This window comes from Panthera uncia (genome assembly GCF_023721935.1).
Source record: "Panthera uncia isolate 11264 chromosome A1 unlocalized genomic scaffold, Puncia_PCG_1.0 HiC_scaffold_17, whole genome shotgun sequence".
Lineage (NCBI taxonomy): Eukaryota > Metazoa > Chordata > Mammalia > Carnivora > Felidae > Panthera > Panthera uncia.
Genome location: NW_026057577.1, coordinates 125,828,059 through 125,849,673, shown reverse-complemented (window position 1 = coordinate 125,849,673; position 21,615 = coordinate 125,828,059). Strand labels below are relative to the sequence as shown.

At 41.9% G+C, this 21,615-nt stretch overlaps 1 protein-coding gene across 1 annotated transcript in view; it reads right to left on the bottom strand.

Moving 5' to 3' along the window:
• SLC45A2 (solute carrier family 45 member 2) overlaps positions 1–21,615 on the bottom strand; it is a 32,532-nt gene that overhangs the window by 2,935 nt on the left and 7,982 nt on the right. The window contains exons 3-6 of the mRNA XM_049648219.1: positions 10,859–11,184; positions 6,171–6,314; positions 5,362–5,485; positions 767–981 (exon numbers count right to left, since the gene is read on the bottom strand). Of these exons, the coding sequence (XP_049504176.1) occupies positions 767–981; positions 5,362–5,485; positions 6,171–6,314; positions 10,859–11,184 (809 nt within the window). The remainder of the gene's footprint in view (positions 1–766; positions 982–5,361; positions 5,486–6,170; positions 6,315–10,858; positions 11,185–21,615) is intronic.

The following is a 21,615-nucleotide window of genomic DNA, read 5'->3' as shown; positions in this document are numbered from 1 at the left end:
GGCAGCCTGGTGCCTTCCCCTCCATCGTGAGCTCCAAAGGCAGAGAAAGGCAGCCAGGGAGTGACCACCTGCAACCCCAGCTTTCCTCCCTGTGCCCAGGGTCTGACTTACTAAAACCTGGACTCCAAGGGAATGTGGGCTAGGAATTTCCTACCTTTAATCAATAACTCCACCACTGCAGCCATTGGGAGTGGGGGACCCAGAAATGCTGCAGGAGCACTGGACATTGGGGCCGTTGTCAGAATCCCCAGGGTCCCCTTTCTTTGTGTGATTGTAGGCTGGTTTCTCAGCATTCCTGAGCCCCCTTTTCTTAATCAAATAAATGAGAGTAGCAGTACCTGCTCCCCTGTTCTCCAGGTACACAGGGCTTCAGAGTGAGGAGGAGGGTATGGGCTAGGAAGGTGGTCATGCTTCGACCGCACCGTCATTACATTTGGCTGGGCATTTGTTTTCAACGTTTTTTATTTATTTTTGGGACAGAGAGAGACAGAGCATGAACGGGGGAGGGGCAGAGAGAGAGGGAGACACAGAATCGGAAACAGGCTCCAGGCTCCGAGCCATCAGCCCAGAGCCTGACGCGGGGCTCAAACTCACGGACCGCGAGATCGTGACCTGGCTGAAGTCGGACGCTTAACCGACTGCGCCACCCAGGCGCCCCATTTGGCTGGGCATTTGAGAGCTCCTGTTTTAAGACCCTTGTTTCCAGCCCTGCCCTACACTTTCCTACCAAATACCCACAGCCTTCAGGTGAGGTTCAATGACGCACCTTCTTTTCTTGCTCCTCGCGGTGGTACTTGGCAATGAGGTTAAAGGGCACAGTGTACAGAGTGCTGGACATCACACCAAACGAGGTACACAGAGCCAGGGTGGAGTAGACATTCGGGAAAAGTCCAATAAATCCTGTCCCCAGGCCAAATAGCAAATACCCCATGAAGTAAAGACCCTTTAATCCAATGTAGGATACCAAAGATTTCTGAAAGTCTGTGGGGAAAAGAAAGAGAGAAATTGCAGCTGACGGTGTCAGTGATAATTTCAGACAATCCTTTCTTTTGAAGATTCACTTTTTTTAGGAGCCTTCCTCTGATACTGAGTCAGGAACAAAAGAATCTCCTTATCTGTGCTTAAAAACAGCTGGCTTTTGGAATCAGTCTTAAATCTTGTGCATACAGAAGAGCTGGAAATTGCCTTGCTAGGTTGATCTTGTTTTCCACAGGGAGGGACCAGGTGCTGTTCAGCAGGCAGCTGAATACCAGCTGGATGCAAAGAAGTGGAAAAGCCCATTTTGGCTATGGGACTGTGGGGGCGCAAGACATGGAAGAAAAGTGGGGTCCTTCTGGTTTACAGCAGTCTAACCTAACAGGATACAAACAACAATCCAGGCGTATCTTGGCCCCACAGCCCCAAGTCAGACTGGAGGAAACTGAAACAACCAAATTTAAAGAATGATCCAGGTCATCTGGTCCCTTCACTCCCATCTGAAGGCCGTCTGCACACGTGGGAAGGAAGTGAAGGATGCCCTTTATCTAAAGACAGGTTCCCTGACTTGCCAACACTTCCCAGGCTGGTGAGGGGCTCTCACCACACCCAGAACCTACCTCCCCATTGCTGGCTCCCTCACACTCGGTCCATTTCCGTAACTTCTCAAAACCTCAGCTTCCTCATCTAAAAAAACCCCAAGATTAATAAAGCCCTTCTTTGAGGTTGTCATCAGGATCAAATGAGATCCGATGCTTATGACATCACTTAGCCCAATGCCAAGCACAGAGAAGACATCCGGTTAATGGTGACTATTGTTATTGCAACAAATACATGCTTGTCTGAAGATCGTTGTCTCTTAACGTGGTTCCCCTCCCAGTCAGTAAACTTGGCTTGCTCATAAAAGCGTTGTAGTAGATTAGTAGAGTTCATTTTTAAAAATTGAAAATTCTGTTTTAAAATGTTTTACTGAGGCGCCTGGGTGGCTCAGTCGGGTAAGTGTCCAAGTCTTGATTGTGGCTCAGGTCATGATCTCATGGTTGTGAGATCGAGCCCTGATGTGGGCTCCATAGGATTCCATCCCTCTCGCTCTGCCTGTCCTTCTCTCTCCCTCTACTTCTCTTTCTCTCTCTCTCTTTCTCTCTCTCTCTCTCTCTCTCTCAAAAAATAAATTTTTTAGGGGCGCCTGGGTGGCTCAGTCGGTTAAGCGGCCGACTTCGGCTCAGGTCATGATCTCACAGTCCGTGAGTTCGAGCCCTGCGTCCGGCTCTGTGCTGACAGCTCAGAGCCTGGAGCCTGTTTTGGATTCTGTGTCTCCCTCTCTCTGACCCTCCCCCATTCATGCTCAGTCTCTCTCTGTCTCAAAAATAAATAAACGTTAAAAAAATTAAAAAAAAATAAATTTTTTAAAGGTTTTACTATGTTTTCCAACATGGTAGGAAAATTCCCTTAGAAACCTTGATCTTTCTTTTTTAAATAGCTGTTCCCAATCCACATGTTCCCTATCTTTCCCCTGCCCATTCTACTGGAACCCATGAATCCAGGGGGTGAATGATAGAGACCTCAAATGTGTCTATTCAAGAACAAAATTTTCCATATCTGTTGGAAATAATGGTTGGATTTAATTCACCTAGACAAGAAATCTAATCTGTATTACATTTAAATCAATTATGGAAACTAAACACTGTCTCAGGTCATCTGATGGAAGTCAGAGCTCTGAAAATGACAAGTGGGAAACGTTGTTTCCTCTATTAAATCCGTACCATCCCTAGAAGGGCTGCTGTCAAGGTTGAGAGTGAAAGCTGCAGAGAGCTAGGAGAGTTCTTGTTTGCTTAATGATTACGTTTATACAAAAAAATGTAACCTAGGTGCCTCAGTACCTAAAAAGACACCATCAGTATTCACTGGGGAAATGCTCTCAGCCAAGTATATAGGCCAGCCAAGAAAAAGGCAGAGAAGCACAAAGAGATATTTGGAAACATAAGTAACTTCAGTACAAAGACGTCAGGCAAAAAATCCTCTATTCATGAAGAGACTCAATAAGTGTAAGGGCCTGATACCCAGTCGTGGTTACGTCTTCATACTATGTCTTTCATCAGTACTGGAGGGAATGACTGATTTAAGCACCCACTATGAATAGTAGCGTATGATATGAAAAATTGGCTATATTTCAGTATTCGATATTGCTATTTTCATGGATCTAAGTGTGCTTGCTATGTAAAAGGAACCTGAAAATACCATACCTCACCCTCCACCTCAGCAGCCAGAATGCCCTGCCAAACTCCATCTGGATAGAAATTCTGGGTCTGCATCTGATGTTATATGATGAGTCCAAAATACAGGATGTACTCTGGAATTAAAGGAAATGATTGATTCTGCCCAGGGTGTTTTGGAGTGCAGAGGGAAAGAACTTGGAAGATTTAACAAGGTCATATTGGAGCTGAGTCTAAAAGCTTGAGTAGCAGTTGTCTAGATGTGGAATTAGAAAGAGCATCTGGTAGAAGGAAAAACCAAAAGCAGTTTGAAAAACACAGAGCTGAGAAAGTCTGTGTAGTGAGTCTTCAGGGGGAGTGAATCTGTGTGGGAGTGACAGAGGTCAAGGTGTAAACCAGACCAAGCTGAAAATCATGGAATGCCAGGCTGAGGACTTTGACTTTATCTTATGGGCATGGAGAGACCCTGAAGATCCTTAGGGCTGGTTGGTATTTTATAAATAAAATTTTAGTTCTAATTCAAGTGAAAGGGATCCCATAGATCTACACATTAACATAACTTTGGAAAACTATTCAAATAATCGTTTATTGTATACAGAGCTTTTAACTCAAAACGGCCTAAAAAATAACATGCATTTTAATTTTCAAATACCTAAGAGTAGCTCCTAATGGAATGGTCCTTAGTAGGGATTCTTTGAGAAAAAAAAATATTTTTAAATGTCACAAAACTAAAATGCTAATTACTTGTGGAAAATTGGGCTCCTCTTACAAGAATGAGGGTTAGGGGTATAAATAGTCCCCCCACCTCTTGATAGCACAAAGGGATTGAGACGAATAACTTATTAGTCCCTTTTAGTCTAATGCTCTCCGATTCTATTTTTAGTACTTGAAATCTTCCTCCTGGAATTTTCTTAGTTCATTCACCCTAAAGGGAAAAAAGGAGTTTTGCTAAAGAAATATAACTTTTAAGCCACCATTATTTGGTTATCATAAATTTTAAAATAATAAATTTTATGGTTTCGTGGTTATGGGACTCATGAATTCCTTATATGTTTGTATTAGGTCCCCTTTTCCCACTCGTGCTATATTTTGAAGATATTTTTTTGATCTTGAAGCAGGTTTCCTAATGTATTATGGCTGGTTGGAGGCCAGATCAGGTGTCATTATACACATTCACTCTCTTCCCCCTCAGGAAGCACACTTCAGTGGCAGAATGAGTGCCCCCTGGGAATGGTGACAGGGATTGTCCATCACTTCCCCCTCTCCCACCTGGGCCATAATCCTGCTATCCCCTGGGTCTGCCCAAAGCCTAGAGCTCCGAGTTGCAGGCCAGCTACTCTCCCCACAATCCAGGAGGAGCTTCCATTATTATTAGAAGCCCAATTTCTACTCCAAATGGGGGACCTGCATACCTTTTATCAGCCAGATTATTTCACTTAATTCAATGTATACAGAGCTTGGAGATTTCCATACACATTGGCAGGCACCACATGAGACTAAGGTTATAATACATTAGTTTGGGGTTGTTTAAAACCAATCACAGAAATCTCTTTGTTTACAGTGTCCTTACAGCTGAAACTTAGCTAACGGGGGTTAATGGACTCCAGTCCCTGTGGAAAGCTGGTACCCTAGGAAAAAAGTTGTCATCTTCAATCCTTGAAAAGTGCTCCTGTGACATTTCACCCTGCCTACCTGAGCTAAGCTAACATTTTGCATGTTAATTCTGTCACCCAGCATTTTAAGCATCCTTCCTATGTTCAGTCATTTATAGTTCTAATAAACATATCTGTGAAACTCCACCAGTGATCTTACTCCAGTAGAACACTAATCAATACTCACTGTTAATCAATACTCTCTGCTGGGACTCTAGCCCTTGTCCATACAATACTTCTCCATCTTGTTTACAAGATTTCCTTTTATTTTCCAGGGAACTTTGATCAGGTTCCCATAGATTCCAAGGAAAAAAGTGATCAATGAGAAAAACAACATAGAATTCAGTATGGAAAAGGATACTTCATGTGGTCCTTTCTAAGGGACTAGTCTTTCCTGATCTCCATATATTTATCATGAATCTTGTATTTTAAAGAGCAAAAAATAAATACAGAAATATAAAGTCCAAGATTCTTCTAGACCAGAACCCTTTAGAAGATACCCCCAGGAAGAAGAGACTTACAAGAATAAAGTGAGGAGAACATGGAATTGATGCACAAGCCCCAACATCCAACCTCGACCCCTCTTTCGTAGATGAGAAACTCTGTGGAGTTGTGTGCAGCATAGGGATCCCCATGGTACACAATCTGAAAGAGATATTTGGGGCTGTTGAAATGCAAACGCAGTGTGGTAGGGACCCCTTTCCATGCGCTCTGCTTCTCCATCTCTAGGGAGTGGCAGTCCCTGCCCAAAGGGCCCTTCCCAGGACACAGAGCTCATTCTCCCATGACTACATCACCCCTTTCATCCTTTTATACTTCTACTCAAGGACCATCAGGAAGTCCTAATGCCATCAAGTCTAGACAACATCTCCCTAGATCATTAACACCCTTCCTTCCACGTAACATCTGGCCCGCAGCTGACTTAGACAACCCTGTCCCCCTTCTGGTACAGCCAACAGGCTTCTGACTCATCTCTGCACATGCCATTCCTATAACTGCTTGAATTATTTTCTCTCTTCTCTCTTTCTCCAGTTCCTATTCACCTTTCAAGGCCTGGATCATACTGTGTCTCTTCTATTATGCCTGCCATGACCACTGCAGCTCACATTGATTCTTTCTTTTTTGTTGTATTTGATCAAGTACTGGTCCCATAGAGATGTCTAGGGTGTAATAACTTGTCTCTGGGACCTGTCTACAAGGCAGCTCTTTGAAAGTACTCCTTCTCACACTCTTACTGTGCCCATCTTAGGGGTTAGCCCAGAAGGCACTCAACAGGTGCAGAATGAAGGATTAATGTGCAAGTCAGTGAGTGTGTGCACACATTTATTACCTGGCCCATGAAATCCGTGAAGAAGAGCATGTTAGACAGGAAGGCAGTCCATCCAAAGAGGTGGCTGATGCAAAGACAGCGGTAGTGGGGAGGCATATTCACCAGCTCCCTCAGCAGTGATTTCACGGTCATTGCCTTCCTAGTCTGGAAGAAAACATGAAACAGGTGTGACCTTCAGTGCAGACATGCAGCCAGCTGTGTGAGCCAGAGCACACAGCCATGTTACATATCTGTCAGTTGACTACCTCAGGGTCACGCTTTCTGGTCATGGCACCAAGGCATCCATGGAGAGGTCTTATAGGTGGGGTCTGTTAATTGTGTGTGGATATTTAGCAGTTTCAGGTCCAGAAGAGGCTTTGGAGACCTAACGGTAATGGAACTGAAAATGGGGCTTGCTTTGGGTCAACATGCAAGAGATATCTAGCATCCTATCTTTGAATGACAGAACCACTGCACATGGACAGAGCTCACAGACCTAAGCTAGCCCCAAGATTATTATAATTCTTAGATTTCTTGACTTTGAAAGTGTGATAGACCAAATTCTAAGATGGCCCCATGATCTCTGTTTCCTGGTGTTGCATGGCAGAGGGATTTTGCAGAGTAATTAAGGTTACTAATTTGTTGACTTTGAGTTAATCAAAAGCAAGATTATCTGGGTGACCCTAACCAAATCACATGAGCCCTTTAAAAAGCAGAGAGTTTTCTCCAGGTGGGAGCAGAAGAAGAAGCCAGAGTTTCAAACACAAGCAGTGTTGGCTTTGAAGGTGGAAGGGGCCACACGGAAGGGACCTGAGAGTGAACTGTAGGAGACGATAGTGACTCCTGGCCATTAGTCAGCAAGAAAACAAGCACCTCAGTCGTACAACAAGGAATTCTACCTGAATGAGGCTCAGAAACTGGTTCTTCCCCAGTTGAGCCTCAAGATGAGACTGCACCTCCATCAACATCTTGATTTCAGCCTTGTGAGACCCTAAGCAGAGAACCCAGTGGAGCCCACCCAGACTCCTGACCTACAGGACTGTGAGATAATAAATATGGCGTCAAGCTGCTCAAGCTGTGGTAATTTTCTAGGTAGCAATACAAAACTAATACAGAGCCAAACAGTTCCCTGTTCTTGACCAAGTATCTCTTCTCAGTTTATTTCCCTGGATCTTGCGATGAGTCAGCACATATAAAAGAGCCCTATGTGGAGTCAGAAGTGAAAACAATATGGAACACACACACACACACACACACACACACACACACACACTGAATACACATGCCCATATTCTTTAATTTAGACTTAAATTATGTTAAAACCAGAAGCTACACTTTCTTTTTGTATCAGAAGCCTTGAGAAAATGAGAATTTTGAACTATTGACACAACAGTTTTGAATACAAAGAGTCAAACAGCCTTTAGCATCTAGTTATATAAGAGAAGAAAGAAAGCTTGAGAATATTGAGCAGTCAGCTGCCCTGAAGACACTGAGACTATAAACATCAATCATTGTGGGGTGATGGGTCTTTCTTGTCATATCTTTATTTAATCTGAATCTTGACATAACGAAATTGAGTCCTGGCTAGTTTATTTATAAGATGGTCTCTGGGGAATTTCTATTTTCACTATAACAAAATATTGTTTTTATAACTCTACACTTTATATGATAATGCTTTTTACTTCTTTGTTGTGGAAAATTATATTTACTCATTGTAGGTTTGTTGTATAAATTGACTTTTTAAGTTGTCAATTTTGTAGTATTTAACCAACTAACCATGACTGAACTGATTTTCTTATACAGTCATCCCCACCCTTATCCATAGGCAATACATTCCAGGACTCCCAGTGCATGTCTGAAATTGCACATGGTACCGAAACCTGTAGACTATGTTTTTTCTTATACATACGTACCTGTAATCATGTTTAATTTATAAATTAGGCACAGTAAGAAATTAACAACAATAGCTAATAATAAAATAGAACAATTATAATAATATATGCTAATAAAAGTTATGTGAATGTGGTCTCTTTCTCCCAAAATATGGTATTGTGTTATACTCACTCTTCTGGTGATGATGTGAAATGATAAAATGCCTATGTGATGAGATGAAGTGAGGTGTGGTGACACAGCATTAGGGCTACTACTGACCTTCTGACGATAAGTCAGAAGGATCATCTGCTTCCAGATGGCAGCTGACCACAGGTAACCGAAACGTGGAAAGTGAAACCACAGTTAATTGGGGACAACTGCACTTAATCAGTATTTAAAAAGTATAGGCATTCCTTTGGAATTAGAAAAAATAACTGTTTTTGCATGTAAAATATGGTAACTGTTAAAATAAATGTTTACTGTAAAAGAAACTCAGTGCAGGATTGTTACTTTTTAGTAACCACAGGAAGATAAAGGGGTGCCTGGCTGGTTTAGTTGGTAGAGCATGTGACTCTTGATCTCAGGGTTGTAGGTTCAAGCCTCCTATTAGGTATAGAGGTTACTGAAGAAATTAAAATATAAAATAAATAAGATAAAATAAAAAGCCTGGGTTTCATGCCTCAGACTAAGTGATTTATTTTTACTTTCCCTGTTTTCTTTCCAAAAATGCAGAATTTTTAAAAGTGAATGTGGCCAGCAAGTATTCATCCTCACTCCAAATATTAATTTAGGCTTCTGCCTTATACATAATTTTCATTCTACTTTCATTGTTAATCTAACATTTTCTTTCATCCAAAAATAAATATGAGCTTTCAAATTGTGCCTACTATTTCTGTAAAAGCTGGGAATGTGAATATTCAAAGCCCTTTGGGTATTTTAACTCAGAATGAAAATTCAGCTGGCATCTTATTCCCTGACTCATCAGCTCCCTTGGTGAAGCCCTTTCAATGGTTTTGAGCCCTGAGGAGTTACTCTACTGCATGTATTGTGCTCCTTTGTCAGCCCGAGATTGGGTGGTGGTAAATTTATACATGAGAAAGGCAATATTGGGAAGAGAGCTTCCTAGTCTCAAAAGGAGACTATTGAAATGCTGAAGTAAGCAATGATGGCATGGAGGAATTGCAGATGGATTTTATGGGATCTAGTTTGAATCCTGAAATAATTTAGGCTTCTTGCCATTAAAAAAAATAATAATCCCAGTTATCAAACTGCACAGCCACCCTCATTTTGTAAAGTAAGTATATTCTACCTTGGAAGATAAGTATTGGTAATAAGTATTGGAAAATAAGTATTGGCTTATTATGCCCCCTGGTAGGGTTGTTTAAGTTCTTGAGCATAGGAATGGGACATTAGTCAATTTTATGATCCCTAAATACCTGGTAGAGAGCTTTGTACATACTCCGTACCCAAAGTAGTTTGTTGAGTGAATACTGACTGTAATATGCTCATAGACTTATATAAAGCTTAAAAAGCACCGTTCCCTGCTTCATCTCAGTTGAACATCCCAATAACCCTAGAATATAGAGAAGACAACCCAACAAGAGAAGTCAAGCTCATAGAGATGAGATTCACTGAGCTTGTTTGAAAGTTCTGTTAGAGCACAGATGAAGTCTGTTCTCTATTTGTGTCTGGACTGCTCAGCATTCTGCCAGGCTCATAATAGGCACCTCTACCAAACACCTCACTATGTGGTAGGAACCGCTCTAAGTAACATTGCATGGATTCTCTCATGTGGTCTGCACAAAACACTTAAAGGTAGACAGAATCACTTTCTCATTTTACAGGAATGTAAATGCCCAAGGTCATGCATTCCAGAGCTGGTAGAGGCAGGATCTGAACATTTGCGCTTTTAATCTTTAGGCTCTTTATAGCAAATGCCTGATGGTTGTTGAATGAATAAAACAGGTCAGCCAGCTAGAGGAATCAAAATTTAAACCCAGGTCTTTCACAACCTCTTTGCCAGTGAGGAAATCCTCTGTACTTCCATCCCTGAGGTATTGCCATCAAAGTCAGCTTGAAGTGTCAGTGTTGTCCAACAGAACTTTCTACAATGATGGAAATGTTCCATACCTGCACTGCTTTGTACTGTAGCTCCTAGCCCCAAGGGGCTATTAAGCCTTGGAAATGTGGCTAAGGCAACCAAGGAACTGACATTTTAATTTTTTTCATTTTAATGAATTTAAACTTAAATAGCCTTATGGGACGAATAGCCAATATATTGGTCAACATAGCCCTAGCCTCTTCTCTCTGACCATTTCCTCCTAACCTAATTTCTCTGTAATTTAGTAGAATTTTCCTTAAATTCTAAGCTAATTAATTCACTGACTAGTTCACTGAAAATGGCCTAAAATTTTTTTTTCAAATCAGTTCATTAGACACGAATTAAATATGCCCAGCCCAGTTACCAACCCAGGGATGCTATCATTTGGAAGAACAAATTTATAATCCCAATCTAAGAAGTAAAGATATTTCTTAAGGCCTGAAGATGGTTCCAGGCTTCTCTTACGGTCTAACATTTTGGAACCGGCTTCATCTTCCCTAGTTTGATGCTCTGAAAAGAGTAAGAGGAAGACCAGAGGAAAACGCACACAATTTTTTTTGAGGTGCAAATTTTAATTCAAAGGGAAAAGAGCTATAGGAGACTGGAGAATTCAATTAGACTTCACATCAAATTTTCATATCAAAAAAGCAAACAAAACCAAGAATAATAAACAAAATAAGAAGGGTAAGAACAAGGATATTTTTCCTGAGTGAAGAAAAAAGAATTTGCATCTTACCTGTTCAGCAGGATTTGGGGGTTTTTCCCCATGCATTGCCAGCTCCGGGTTTACATAACCATTTTTAGCTTTCTCAATAGACCCATACTGGTACATTTTGTCTGGTGACAATGGAAAGTCCTGGGGGGCTTGCTGTGGGGAAATGTCCTTTATAACATCTTTAAGTGGGGCTTCAGGGATACTGCAGAGATGAATAGTAAAACACAAAGTGAGCACCAAGGCGGAGAAGAAGAACATGACCTGGAATTCTGTGCCCAGCACTCTTCCTAGCTCCAGATGGGCCCAGTCGATGGCACCCAAAAGGTAACCCAGCATACCTCCAAAACCTGGAAAGCAAGAAAGCTGCATTAGCATATTTAGCAAACTGCCTTCTCTTCCCATGGTGCCCAGGCCCTCCCCTTCAGTGGGAAAGCTCCCTGAAGCCAGCAGAGTGCCTGGTTATGATGGAGAGTTAACACAGCAGCAAGCCAAGACATCTGCAACCGGGAAACATGGGTTCAAGGCTTGGTTCTGGCATGTACTTGCTGTGATTTTGGACTTCCTCACTCATAATATGGGGTTGATAATAAAAGAGTAAAATGGACCGGTGCCAGAAACGAATATTGACACCAACAGAAGTCCTGTGGCCTTGCAAACTGTACTCTCTAAACTGCTTTGGAACTAAAATTCCTGCCCTTAAATAGCCCCAGAGAAAACCAACCTCTGGTTGCAATAAAATCATTTGTAATGTCGTTTATCTATTAATAAGCTTCCTAGCACGACACAAGTTTGCAAAGATGAAACAGCTTTGCACTCTGTCTTCATTCCTTTATTAGAAGCTAAAGGAACTTGTTCCTAGTTGATAGCCACAGAACAAATAACACAAGTTGAAACATGAATTTTTAAAAATCGTATTGTCATGTCACAGGACCTGGACCTTTCAGGTCCTTGTCTTTCTGTTGCTTGTTTTACCTGCTTTTGCTGAAGACAGTGTGACCTGAGGGACACTGAGAAAGGACTCCCCCAAATCTATCCTGTCTTAATGGTATAATAATTGAAATCCCATTAGCAGTGATTCATTCTCTTTGGATTTTAAAATACAAGTGCCCCTCACCTAAGCAGGACACTGTATTTGTTCATCGTGGAGGCATCAGTGATCCTGAGAATGCAGGGATGAGAGAGGGGCACCCCCCAGAGGTGGGAGGGTACCCAAGGATGTGAGTAGATGAATGCTCAACACACCTCCTACCTGAGCCACGAACTTGTGTAGGCTGATCAACCTGTCAGACACCTTTAAATGTCAACCTCCCATCATGTCTCACCAAACACAAATATCTACCTGGACAGAAAAGTTTTGTTTTTGGTTTTGTTTTTCTTGTGAGTGAAGTCTCCATTTTATTTCCCAGATAAAGACAATATCCTCATAAACCAGGGAATCAAGGAAGAAAACGGAACTTAAGGAATTCTCTTTCTCTAACCCTGAACACCTAATATAAATCCTGACTCCAGGAACACAAATCTGAATATCAAATGCCATGACTCCTAATTTATCCCAAATGGTGGGAGAATGGGTGATTCTGGTCAGTCTACATTATGGTTACTTGCAATTTACTACAGAGGATATTTACAGATGACCAACTGTTCAACCAATGATTCCCAAAAATAAAGCATCATTGTCATGCCCTGAGTGTCAAAGCATTATAAGACAGCATTATGGGAAACTGTGACAAATGGATGTGAAAAAGTTAAACTTATGTCTCCTGCCAACAGGAATATATGGTCTAGTGATGGGTGATGGGAAAATACATAAATAGACAAATGACACATATAGTGACCTGTCTTAGATGGTAGGTCCCAGGCTTTGAGAAGAAGGAGAGGCCCTTGAGCCAGCCATACTTATGATTCAGAGGGCAGTTCTGGGACAAGTGGTGCCTCTGGATCACTATCAGACAATGACTCTCCTTATCCAATCATGGAGATGCCATTGGTTTCAGAGGTCATGTGCTGAGCCAAGCAATCAACCAATAAAGATGTACTAAATTCCCAGCACTATTTGCGGGCCTATCCAAATCAGGATTTCCCAATTCTGGCACTGCTGACATTTTGGGCTGAAAGATTCTTCGTTGTGAAGGACTGTTCTATGCGTTATAAGATGTTTAGCAGCATCTCTGGCCTCTACCTACTAGATGCCAGCAACGACTTCTCCATGAGCAATGACAACCGAACATGTCTCTAGACAGTGCCTAATGTCCCATAGGGGGCAAAATGTCCTCCAGTTGAGAAGCCCTGACCTTAATTAAGTCTATGAAAAACTTACACATTCCTTTTTTGAAACTACTTATAATTTATAGCCAGGTCAATTGTTGTCATTTGTCATTTCATTATCCTGTCATTTATGCCTCTTTCCTTCACATTTACCATTCCACTGAACAAAGAAAATTTGGAGCAAAAGACCCCTGCCTATTTAAAATAATTTATATGTGGGGCACTTGGGTGGCTCAGTGGGTTAAGCATCTGACTCTAGGTTTCAGCTCAGGTCATGATCTCACAGTTTATGACTTTGAGCCCCACATTGGGCTCTGGCTGCATGGAGCCTGCTGGAGATTTTCTCTCTCTCTCTCTCTCTGCCCCTCCCCACTCACGTGTGTGTGCTTATTCTCTCAAAATAAATAAACTGAAAAAAATAAAAGAATTTACGTGTGAAATAAACCTTCCACGTGCAATAGAATGGTGGTTTTATTTTATGAATATAAATGTATGGGTATAAATCTAATAATGGATTGATATTAGATATTAACTAGAATTATCAAGTCCTGCAGTTGGAGGGTTTCCTAATCTCTTTTTATGTCTGCTGGCTTAGTGTACTTCAATAGATATTAGTGAGCACTGAATATATGTGAAAAGCTCTCCTAGTTTCTGGGGATATGGATCTAAATAAGACACTGCTCCCCATCCCCTTTTCCCCAGAAGGAAGTTCCAAGTGGGAGAAGCAGGTAAGTAAACAACTACTTTAATTTTTTTTAATGTTTATTCATTTTTGAGAAAGAGAGTGTGAGCAGGACAAGGACAGAAAGAGAGGGAGACAGAGAATCCCAAGCAGACTCCGTGCTCTCAGCACAAAGCCTGATGTGGAGTTCTGACCCACAAATTGTGAGATCATGACCTGAGCTGAAGTTGGACACTCAACCGACTGAGCCACCCAGATGCCCCAGTAAACAGCTACTCAAAACAAAACAAAACAAAACAAAACAAAACAAAACCTATAGTTGAGGAGGTCACTTGTTGGGATGAGCACTGGGTGTTGTATGTAAGCCATGAATTACAGGAATCTACCCCTAAAACCAAGAGCACCCTGTATACACTGTATGTTAGCTAACTTGACAATAAATTTAAAAAATAAAAAATAAATAAAAAATAAACTACAGTATTAAAAAACTGTAATAAATGATGCTAAAACTGTGACCTGGGTATTCAAAGATGATAGAGGAGTCTCGAAGAGTTTATTTGTTAATAACCAGGGCTTAGCTACTGGTACCAAGATGATGTTGATTTTTTTTATTTAAAAAAATTTTTTTAATGTTTATTTATTTTTGAGTGAGAGAGAGACAGAGTGTAAGCAGGGGAGGGGCAGAGAAAGAGAGGGAGACACAGAACTCAAAGTGGGCTCCAGGCTCTAAGCTTCCAGCACAGAGCCTGACATGGGGCTTGAACTCATGAACTGTGAGATCATGACCTGAGCCAAAAAAGATGCCTAACCAACTGAGCCACACAGACACCCCAAATATCTTTATTGATTATTTTTGATTATTAATAATTTTTATGGGATTCCTCTTAATTAGCAATGAAGTTCATAAGAGTTCAATATATTAATGGATTCAAAGATTTTAGAGGTGGGAGGATGTTTGGAATTCATCTGGTTGAATTCGATCTGAAAGCCACAGGCTACAGTGGTTAAGTGACTGGAGACAGCATGGAGAGAAGGGGTTTGGAATTTTCCCTGATTTCAGTTTGCATCTGTGTGCTTTCTAGTCATGTGATCTTGGGCACTTCTCTGAGAAGTGGGGGTCGTGAGGCCTCCATGTATGAGTTTTGTGAGGGCTAACACGACAACACTATGTAAATGATTAGCACATACAGTGGCAGAACAAGGGCCCAAAAATGAGTGCCCTGTAGACTTGCTACAGAAACCCTAATTCCAAACCCTTCCCCAGAAGTGGGAGAAGACAGTTACTGCCTTCGGGTGACAAGCTGAGTAGGGCTGGCTGCAAGGACTTTGTCATCGAGGCCCAGTGATTAGAATCAGGGATCATTCTGGGGGCTGACTTGGGCCTAGCGCTGACCCAGTGTGGCAGAGAGCGGCAAGTATTGTGGAAGAAAGATGTATCCCAAACCTGGAAAAAGTAACAGTGGCAAGTGCCTGATTTACAAAGTATCAGTCTAGAGCCATGCTTCTTAAACTTCAAGGTGTGCCTGGATCACACGGATGTCTTATTAAATTGCAGATTGTCTTGGTCTGTTTGGGCTGCTATCACAAAAATACCAGAAGCTGTGTGGTTTATGAGCAGCAGAGATTTCCTTCTCACACTTCTGTTGTCTGGGAAGTTTATAACCGTGGCGTCCGCAGACTGGGTGTGTGGTGATGCATGCTTCTTTTTGATGGCTGTCTTCTTACTGCGATCCCACTTGGCATAAGTGGTAAGGTAACTTTATCAGGGCTCTTTTTTAAGAGCTCTAATTCCATGAATGAGGCCTCATGACCTAATCACTCCACCTCCTGATAACATCACATCGGGTATTAGGTTTTTAGCGTATACACGGAGTCATTCAATCTATAGCACAGATTCTGATTTTAAAGCTTCAGGGTACGGCCTGAGATCCTGGATTCTTTTGAGCAGTTTCCAACCAACCTGGTCCACCCTTATCTGACATTCTTGGGAAATTGTAACAACAGTTCTTTGTTGTTACAGGATATTTGACCAACAGTCTAAAACTGACAAAGCACAATGATGTGTAGTTCTATAAATTTGAGGTTAATTTGCAGACATTATTAGGACTCTATGATTTGTATTCTGTTTTTATAGCCTAATAGACAAGTTACAAACATACTTGTAACAAAAATATTACAGAGGACTTATAGTTTTACTGACTTGTAGAAGGCTAATCAGATTTATATCTAACCTACCACTTTTTCTTTTGCTAATCACACACACACATGTGCACACACACACACACACACACACATACACACTATGCAAGAACTTGGGGGAACTGTTCTTTATGTCTTTCCTGTCAGTTCCCTCACGAACTGGTCAAGCAAAATTTTGACACCTGCTTCAAGGACCTTGGAGAATTTCCAATCCTCTTAGGGAGGGGAGGAAAACAAAACAGGCAAAACTGTTTTGTTTTTCCCAAAGCTATTGGGGGATGTTGTAAATGTTACAACAAAATATGCCCTGTGAAGGAATAGTGGGCCATTGGGTAATTATTCCATAGACGCCATATTAAAACTCTGTATGAAAACATTTAAATTTTATCTATTCACACCCTCCGATATGATAAGGGCCAGCAGAGGGCTGTAGGAATTCATGGAAGGCTTTCCTTTCTGCTGCTTTTGCTTAAGCTAAGGATTTTATCTTCAGAGATAGTCTCAAGACAAAGCCCCATCATCTTAGCTGCAACAAAGGCCAATAACAACTCCCACATCTACATCCAGACTGCATTTATCTCTCTTCCAACATCACTCTCATTGGGGCCCTGGAATTAATCATCAGGCTATTGGCCAGACCATAAGCTGAAACATCCACAGGACATCTGCTGATGTCAGATAACAGGCCTTTACAAAGAAGAGCCCATAAATGATCTAGCTGGCTCCTTCACATAGCCAGGCCATGTTGCAAACTCAGACCATAGCCAACCTCAGAAGAACGAACGGCTTGACAGATAGATGTTGCATTTCATAACTTACGATGTAACTCCAACAATGGCTCATCCTGGAAGAAATCCAAACACACTGAAATAGGGCTGTTTTTCTTTAGTTTGCAACTATAATAGGTAAAATGGGTAATTCGGGGGAGTTTTAGTTCTAGAGAATCTATCTGAGTCAAACTCCACATCTGCTATGTACCTATAGCTGTCTCTCTGCTTCAGGGGTGTGGCTTAACAATCCATACTCTGCTGGCAAAATAGCTTAAGTCAAGAGAGCTAACAGTGTGCTGCCAGCTACTTCACTTCAGCAAGAGATCAGACTAAACCCCCCCCCCCCGCCGCCCATTTCCATGGTGTTCATGAGAGAGTGATTTTGACTCTATTCTATATGCTAAGAAAATAGCCATGAAAGTGTTTAATTAGGTATATGGTTCCTACCTTCCCCCAATATATACACACTAATCCTGGAGAATTACCATAAGTACCAGTTACTGTGTGTGTGTGTGTGTGTGTGTGTGTGTGTGTCTCCTCGGACCTATTTGTTTATCAATAAAAATTGATGGAGCATCTACTCTCCAAGAACTGTGCTAAGCACTGGGGACACAGCAATGAATAAGACAAACATGAACTGCCCTCTTGGACGCTGGAAGTACATGGAAAATCAAACAGACACATATACTCTGGTCAAAGAGAGAAGACACAAGCAGCTTGACATTTCTTTAGATTCACAAGGCAGCTTTTCTCCTAAGAGATGGTGAGATAACATTTAAAGTGTTGACCACTGTTTCCATCCACCCACCACTACCTGTGGTCCTGGGGTATTTCCTTATATCTTTGTCCCTTTGGGCCCTTCTTCACATTCAAGCTGAGCCGCAATACCTCATTGCTTTGGGGGAAGGACATGAAAGTGGAAAGCACAGAAACAAGAATGTGTCTTCTTGCTTCTGAGTTTCAAAAGCCCTTAGGCTCCAAACACATAGAAGGAAGATTCAGTAGAAAATGGGATTTAAGAGGAGGGCATTCATGCTGGGTGCACATATACCGGTGAATTCCTAAGGCAGTGGTTCTGCTCCTCTTTCCTAGGGTCTAGCTGGAATTGGGGGGGGGGGTAGGTAGAACCACCCCCAAATGACTAGGGGGATCCCAGCACAGAAGGGACCAACGCCTCATGCCCTGGGTAGACCCCAGGGAGGCAATAAGACCTCGAGGAAGAAATGGCTTGTGGTGGGTCTAGATAGAAGTGTTTACCGTGTCAGTCTCTATTCCAAGTGCTTAACATATATTGGCTCATCCAATCCTCACAACAACCTTTCAGGAAAGTACTGCAGCATATTAATTTTTAAAGTTTATTTATTTATTTATTTATTTATTTATTTATTTATTTATTTTGAGAGAGAGAGAGAGAGAGAGGAAGCAGGGGAGGGGCAGAGAGAGAGAGAGAGGGAGAGAGAGCATCCCAAGCAGGCTCTGCGTTGTCAGCACAGAGCCTGACATGGAGCTCAATCTCCCCAATGATGAGATCATGACCAGAGCCGAAATCAAGAGTTGGACACTCAATCAACTGAGTCACCCAGGTGGCCCTGCAATATATTCTTATTATTAGTGGTAGCTGTGTTCTCGAAAGTCACCCCAAACACTGAATTAGCAAGTAGCAAATGACTCCTCTGAGGAGAAATACGGGGCTAAGTTACTGCAAACTTCTAGTCACATCTTCAACAAGTGAACAACATAGTGCTTTTCCATTTACGCACACGGTGTGCTTCCATTTAAAGATATTTAGTATATATTGTTGCTTCATTAGCACTGAGCCCATGGGCAACAGAACTATAACTCATGCCTGAACAAAACTTAACACACATATTTTCTCCACAAGGCACATCACAATGTTCCTGCACTTTTGAAGGCCGGACGGCACTTGAGCACTACATCAGGGACCATCTTAAGCAGTGAAATTACACACACACGCACACAAATGCTAACAATTTGGTACCAAATACACCACTAAAGGACAATTGTTTACAGAATGAAAACCAAACAAGAAGGCAGAGTGTTACCTGGACCTACCCCAACTGGGCATGAGGCTGTGGGTGATTCAAATTGCCCTCCTACACTCTGCACTTGTTTGCAAATGACTGGCAATGAGCTAACAGTATTGCTTTTGATGTTACAAAGAAATTTTAGTGAGCGAATTTGCAAATAAAAACCCACGAATAATTGATCAGCTGTATTTTTATCTCTATTTTAGAGAGGAGGAAAGCAAAACACAGAGTTTGCAGCTCCCAGAGTTCACCTCACCCTGGCCTGGTGTGGGAAGAGCAGAATGGCAGAGGGGGCTGAGAACCCTGTGGTTCTGCAGGGGCCTTACAGATGAGAAGAGATGACTCCACTGTGACCACTTCAGCTTGGCCGAGATGTGGTGGGACAATGGACATCTCAGGAAGTGCCAGGGTGAACAGATGACATTGAAACCCAGGGACTCTATGCCCTCAAGCCCTTGCACTCTAAGTCCCCAGGACTTCGATGCAACCTTTGGGTAAAGGGATGGGAGAACATTCCAAACTGAGACTAAATTTCCACCATCCTGTGGTGATGGGGCTCAACAAAGGAGCAATTAAATTAAGTTTGGGGTTTAGGATCCCACCCATTTGCGACATAAAGATTTATCTAACGCTTTCCATTATTGGGCATAAGCTATGCTGTAGGCAAAAATATTTGCAGTAAAGCAGTGCCAAAATCATATTCTTCTCCACAATTAAACAAATAAATGCAGAGAACTGGAGTAGTGTGTTTGCCAGAGGTCAAATGCAATTTGTGTTCGTGCTGAAAGCTACTGATATGTACTAGTATGTCTAATGCAATAAGGCTCACATAAAGGTATATTCACTTGAATTATCTCACCATTTTCCCAGAAGCAAATTTCTTGATTTGAGCATATGCATAACCGTTGCTACTGTAGTTCAGATAAGATTCCTGAAACTTCTCATTTCCTGACATGACACATAAATCCTGACTCTTGTTTCTTTTCTTAAGGATTAGAAATGACTGCAAGGTCAAGTAATTAATTGGCCGGGGTCTGGAGCCATTTGTGATTACCCTGAGTTTTCTTTAACTCTGCAGAATTAATATTTTAGTTCTGGGTTGCAACAGCTCATTTTACTATAAGTACTATAAGTACTATAAGTGTTCATTTTACTATAAATCACTGAGCACTTTGCAAAATGCTTTAACCCTTCCAATGTCTACTGAGTAGCATGAAGCACTTATGCTAGAGAGAAGAAGCTCAGGACTAGATGCCATGAACTGAAAGGGACAGCCCATGTGCAATACAGCCGGTCTTTTCAGCACGCCCCCCCCCCCCCCCCCCGCTTTCTCCAACAGCTACTGCAGTGGCCAGTTCCAAACCAGTTTTGACCACCTTTTTTCAGGTGCATCTGGACCCACACTCAGGTCGGGGTCAGCACTCACACAAGTGAGGTTCACACCCATGGGACCACCGTTGGCCAGTAGAGACTGGAGCCAATGGATTAATCCCCCTTCTTGATCCCCTCAAAGAGAAAGTTCTGAGATGAACTACATTAGGCTCCTAAGAGGGTCCTGGTGAGATGGATAGTCACCTAGAGCAAAGGCCAACTCTGCAATGCTTCTTGTATTCTTTGGTCTGTTCCACTCCACCACTCCCTCACTCTCACTCTCTGGAATCCTTTCTGCATACAAACTTTCTCTGCATACAAACTTTCTCTGGGGTCAGCTTTTAGGGGAGCCTGGACAAAAACATGAACCATGTCTTTGGTTGGCTGATTGGTTAGTTGGTTGGTAGGTTGGTAGGGCTTTTGCCCCTGCTCTTGTCTACTGCTACCTAGCTGTGTGACCTTGGACTAATCACTTTACCTCTTAGTAACACAACTTCCTCAAAGGTACAATGAGGATCCTAAAATACAATATTTGTCCCACCAATAGTTCTTGAGCATATTCCAGGAATATTCTAAAGACTGTTGCTATAGCAACGAATAGGAAAGATAATGTTCCTGCTCTCAGGAAGCTTATATAGGTCAGGTACAGAAGCATAATATACACAATAAACAAATGAATAAATAATATAGTCACGTAATGATAAACACATCACAGAGGAGGGGTCATGTGACCAACTTGCCAATGAGCCAAGTTGATTTGGTATCTGGGGGAAGAGCTTTCAAGGAGAGGACAGAGCCAAGGAAAAATCCCCTCAGGTGTTTCTTTAATCTGCCTTTGAGATTCTTTGAGACGTATGTTGCTCACACTTGAATGGAAAAGAAATGGCAATTTAGAGACATTAATTGTTTTGCTCTTAATCATCCATGTTGCCCACAAAGCTGAAATTCCTGTGTCCTTGGCTTACTCTCTAGCCACATCCTTCCCAAGCTAAGTGACTGAGGAGATGTGAAAGTCCACGAGTGACAGAAACTTCAAAGGGAACCCAGTTGACACAAGAAAACCATTCATGCGGCAATTACTCAAGGAGAAACCATTCAAACAGACTTTAACATGAAACACAGCATCTTTTCCACTTGTGTGAAAGATTTGCTCATAGGAGCCCATGTCTAAACTTCATTTTTAATAGTCTTTTCTTAGTCCTTAATTACTCTTAACCAGAGCATTTGTAACCTGAGATATTAAAAAGCTAGAAAAATTAAAAGAGGTTGTGCTCCACAAGCTACCCAATCTTCTTGCAATGATGTACCTGGGGGCAAGTTCCTCTCCGAGTCACCACAAAAAAACTTTGATGGGTTCTACAAGCCCAGTGGAAACAGAAAAAAATGAACTAAACACAGACATTTGGTGTTTGATCCTTTTAAATGATTCCTTGCTCTGGGCAT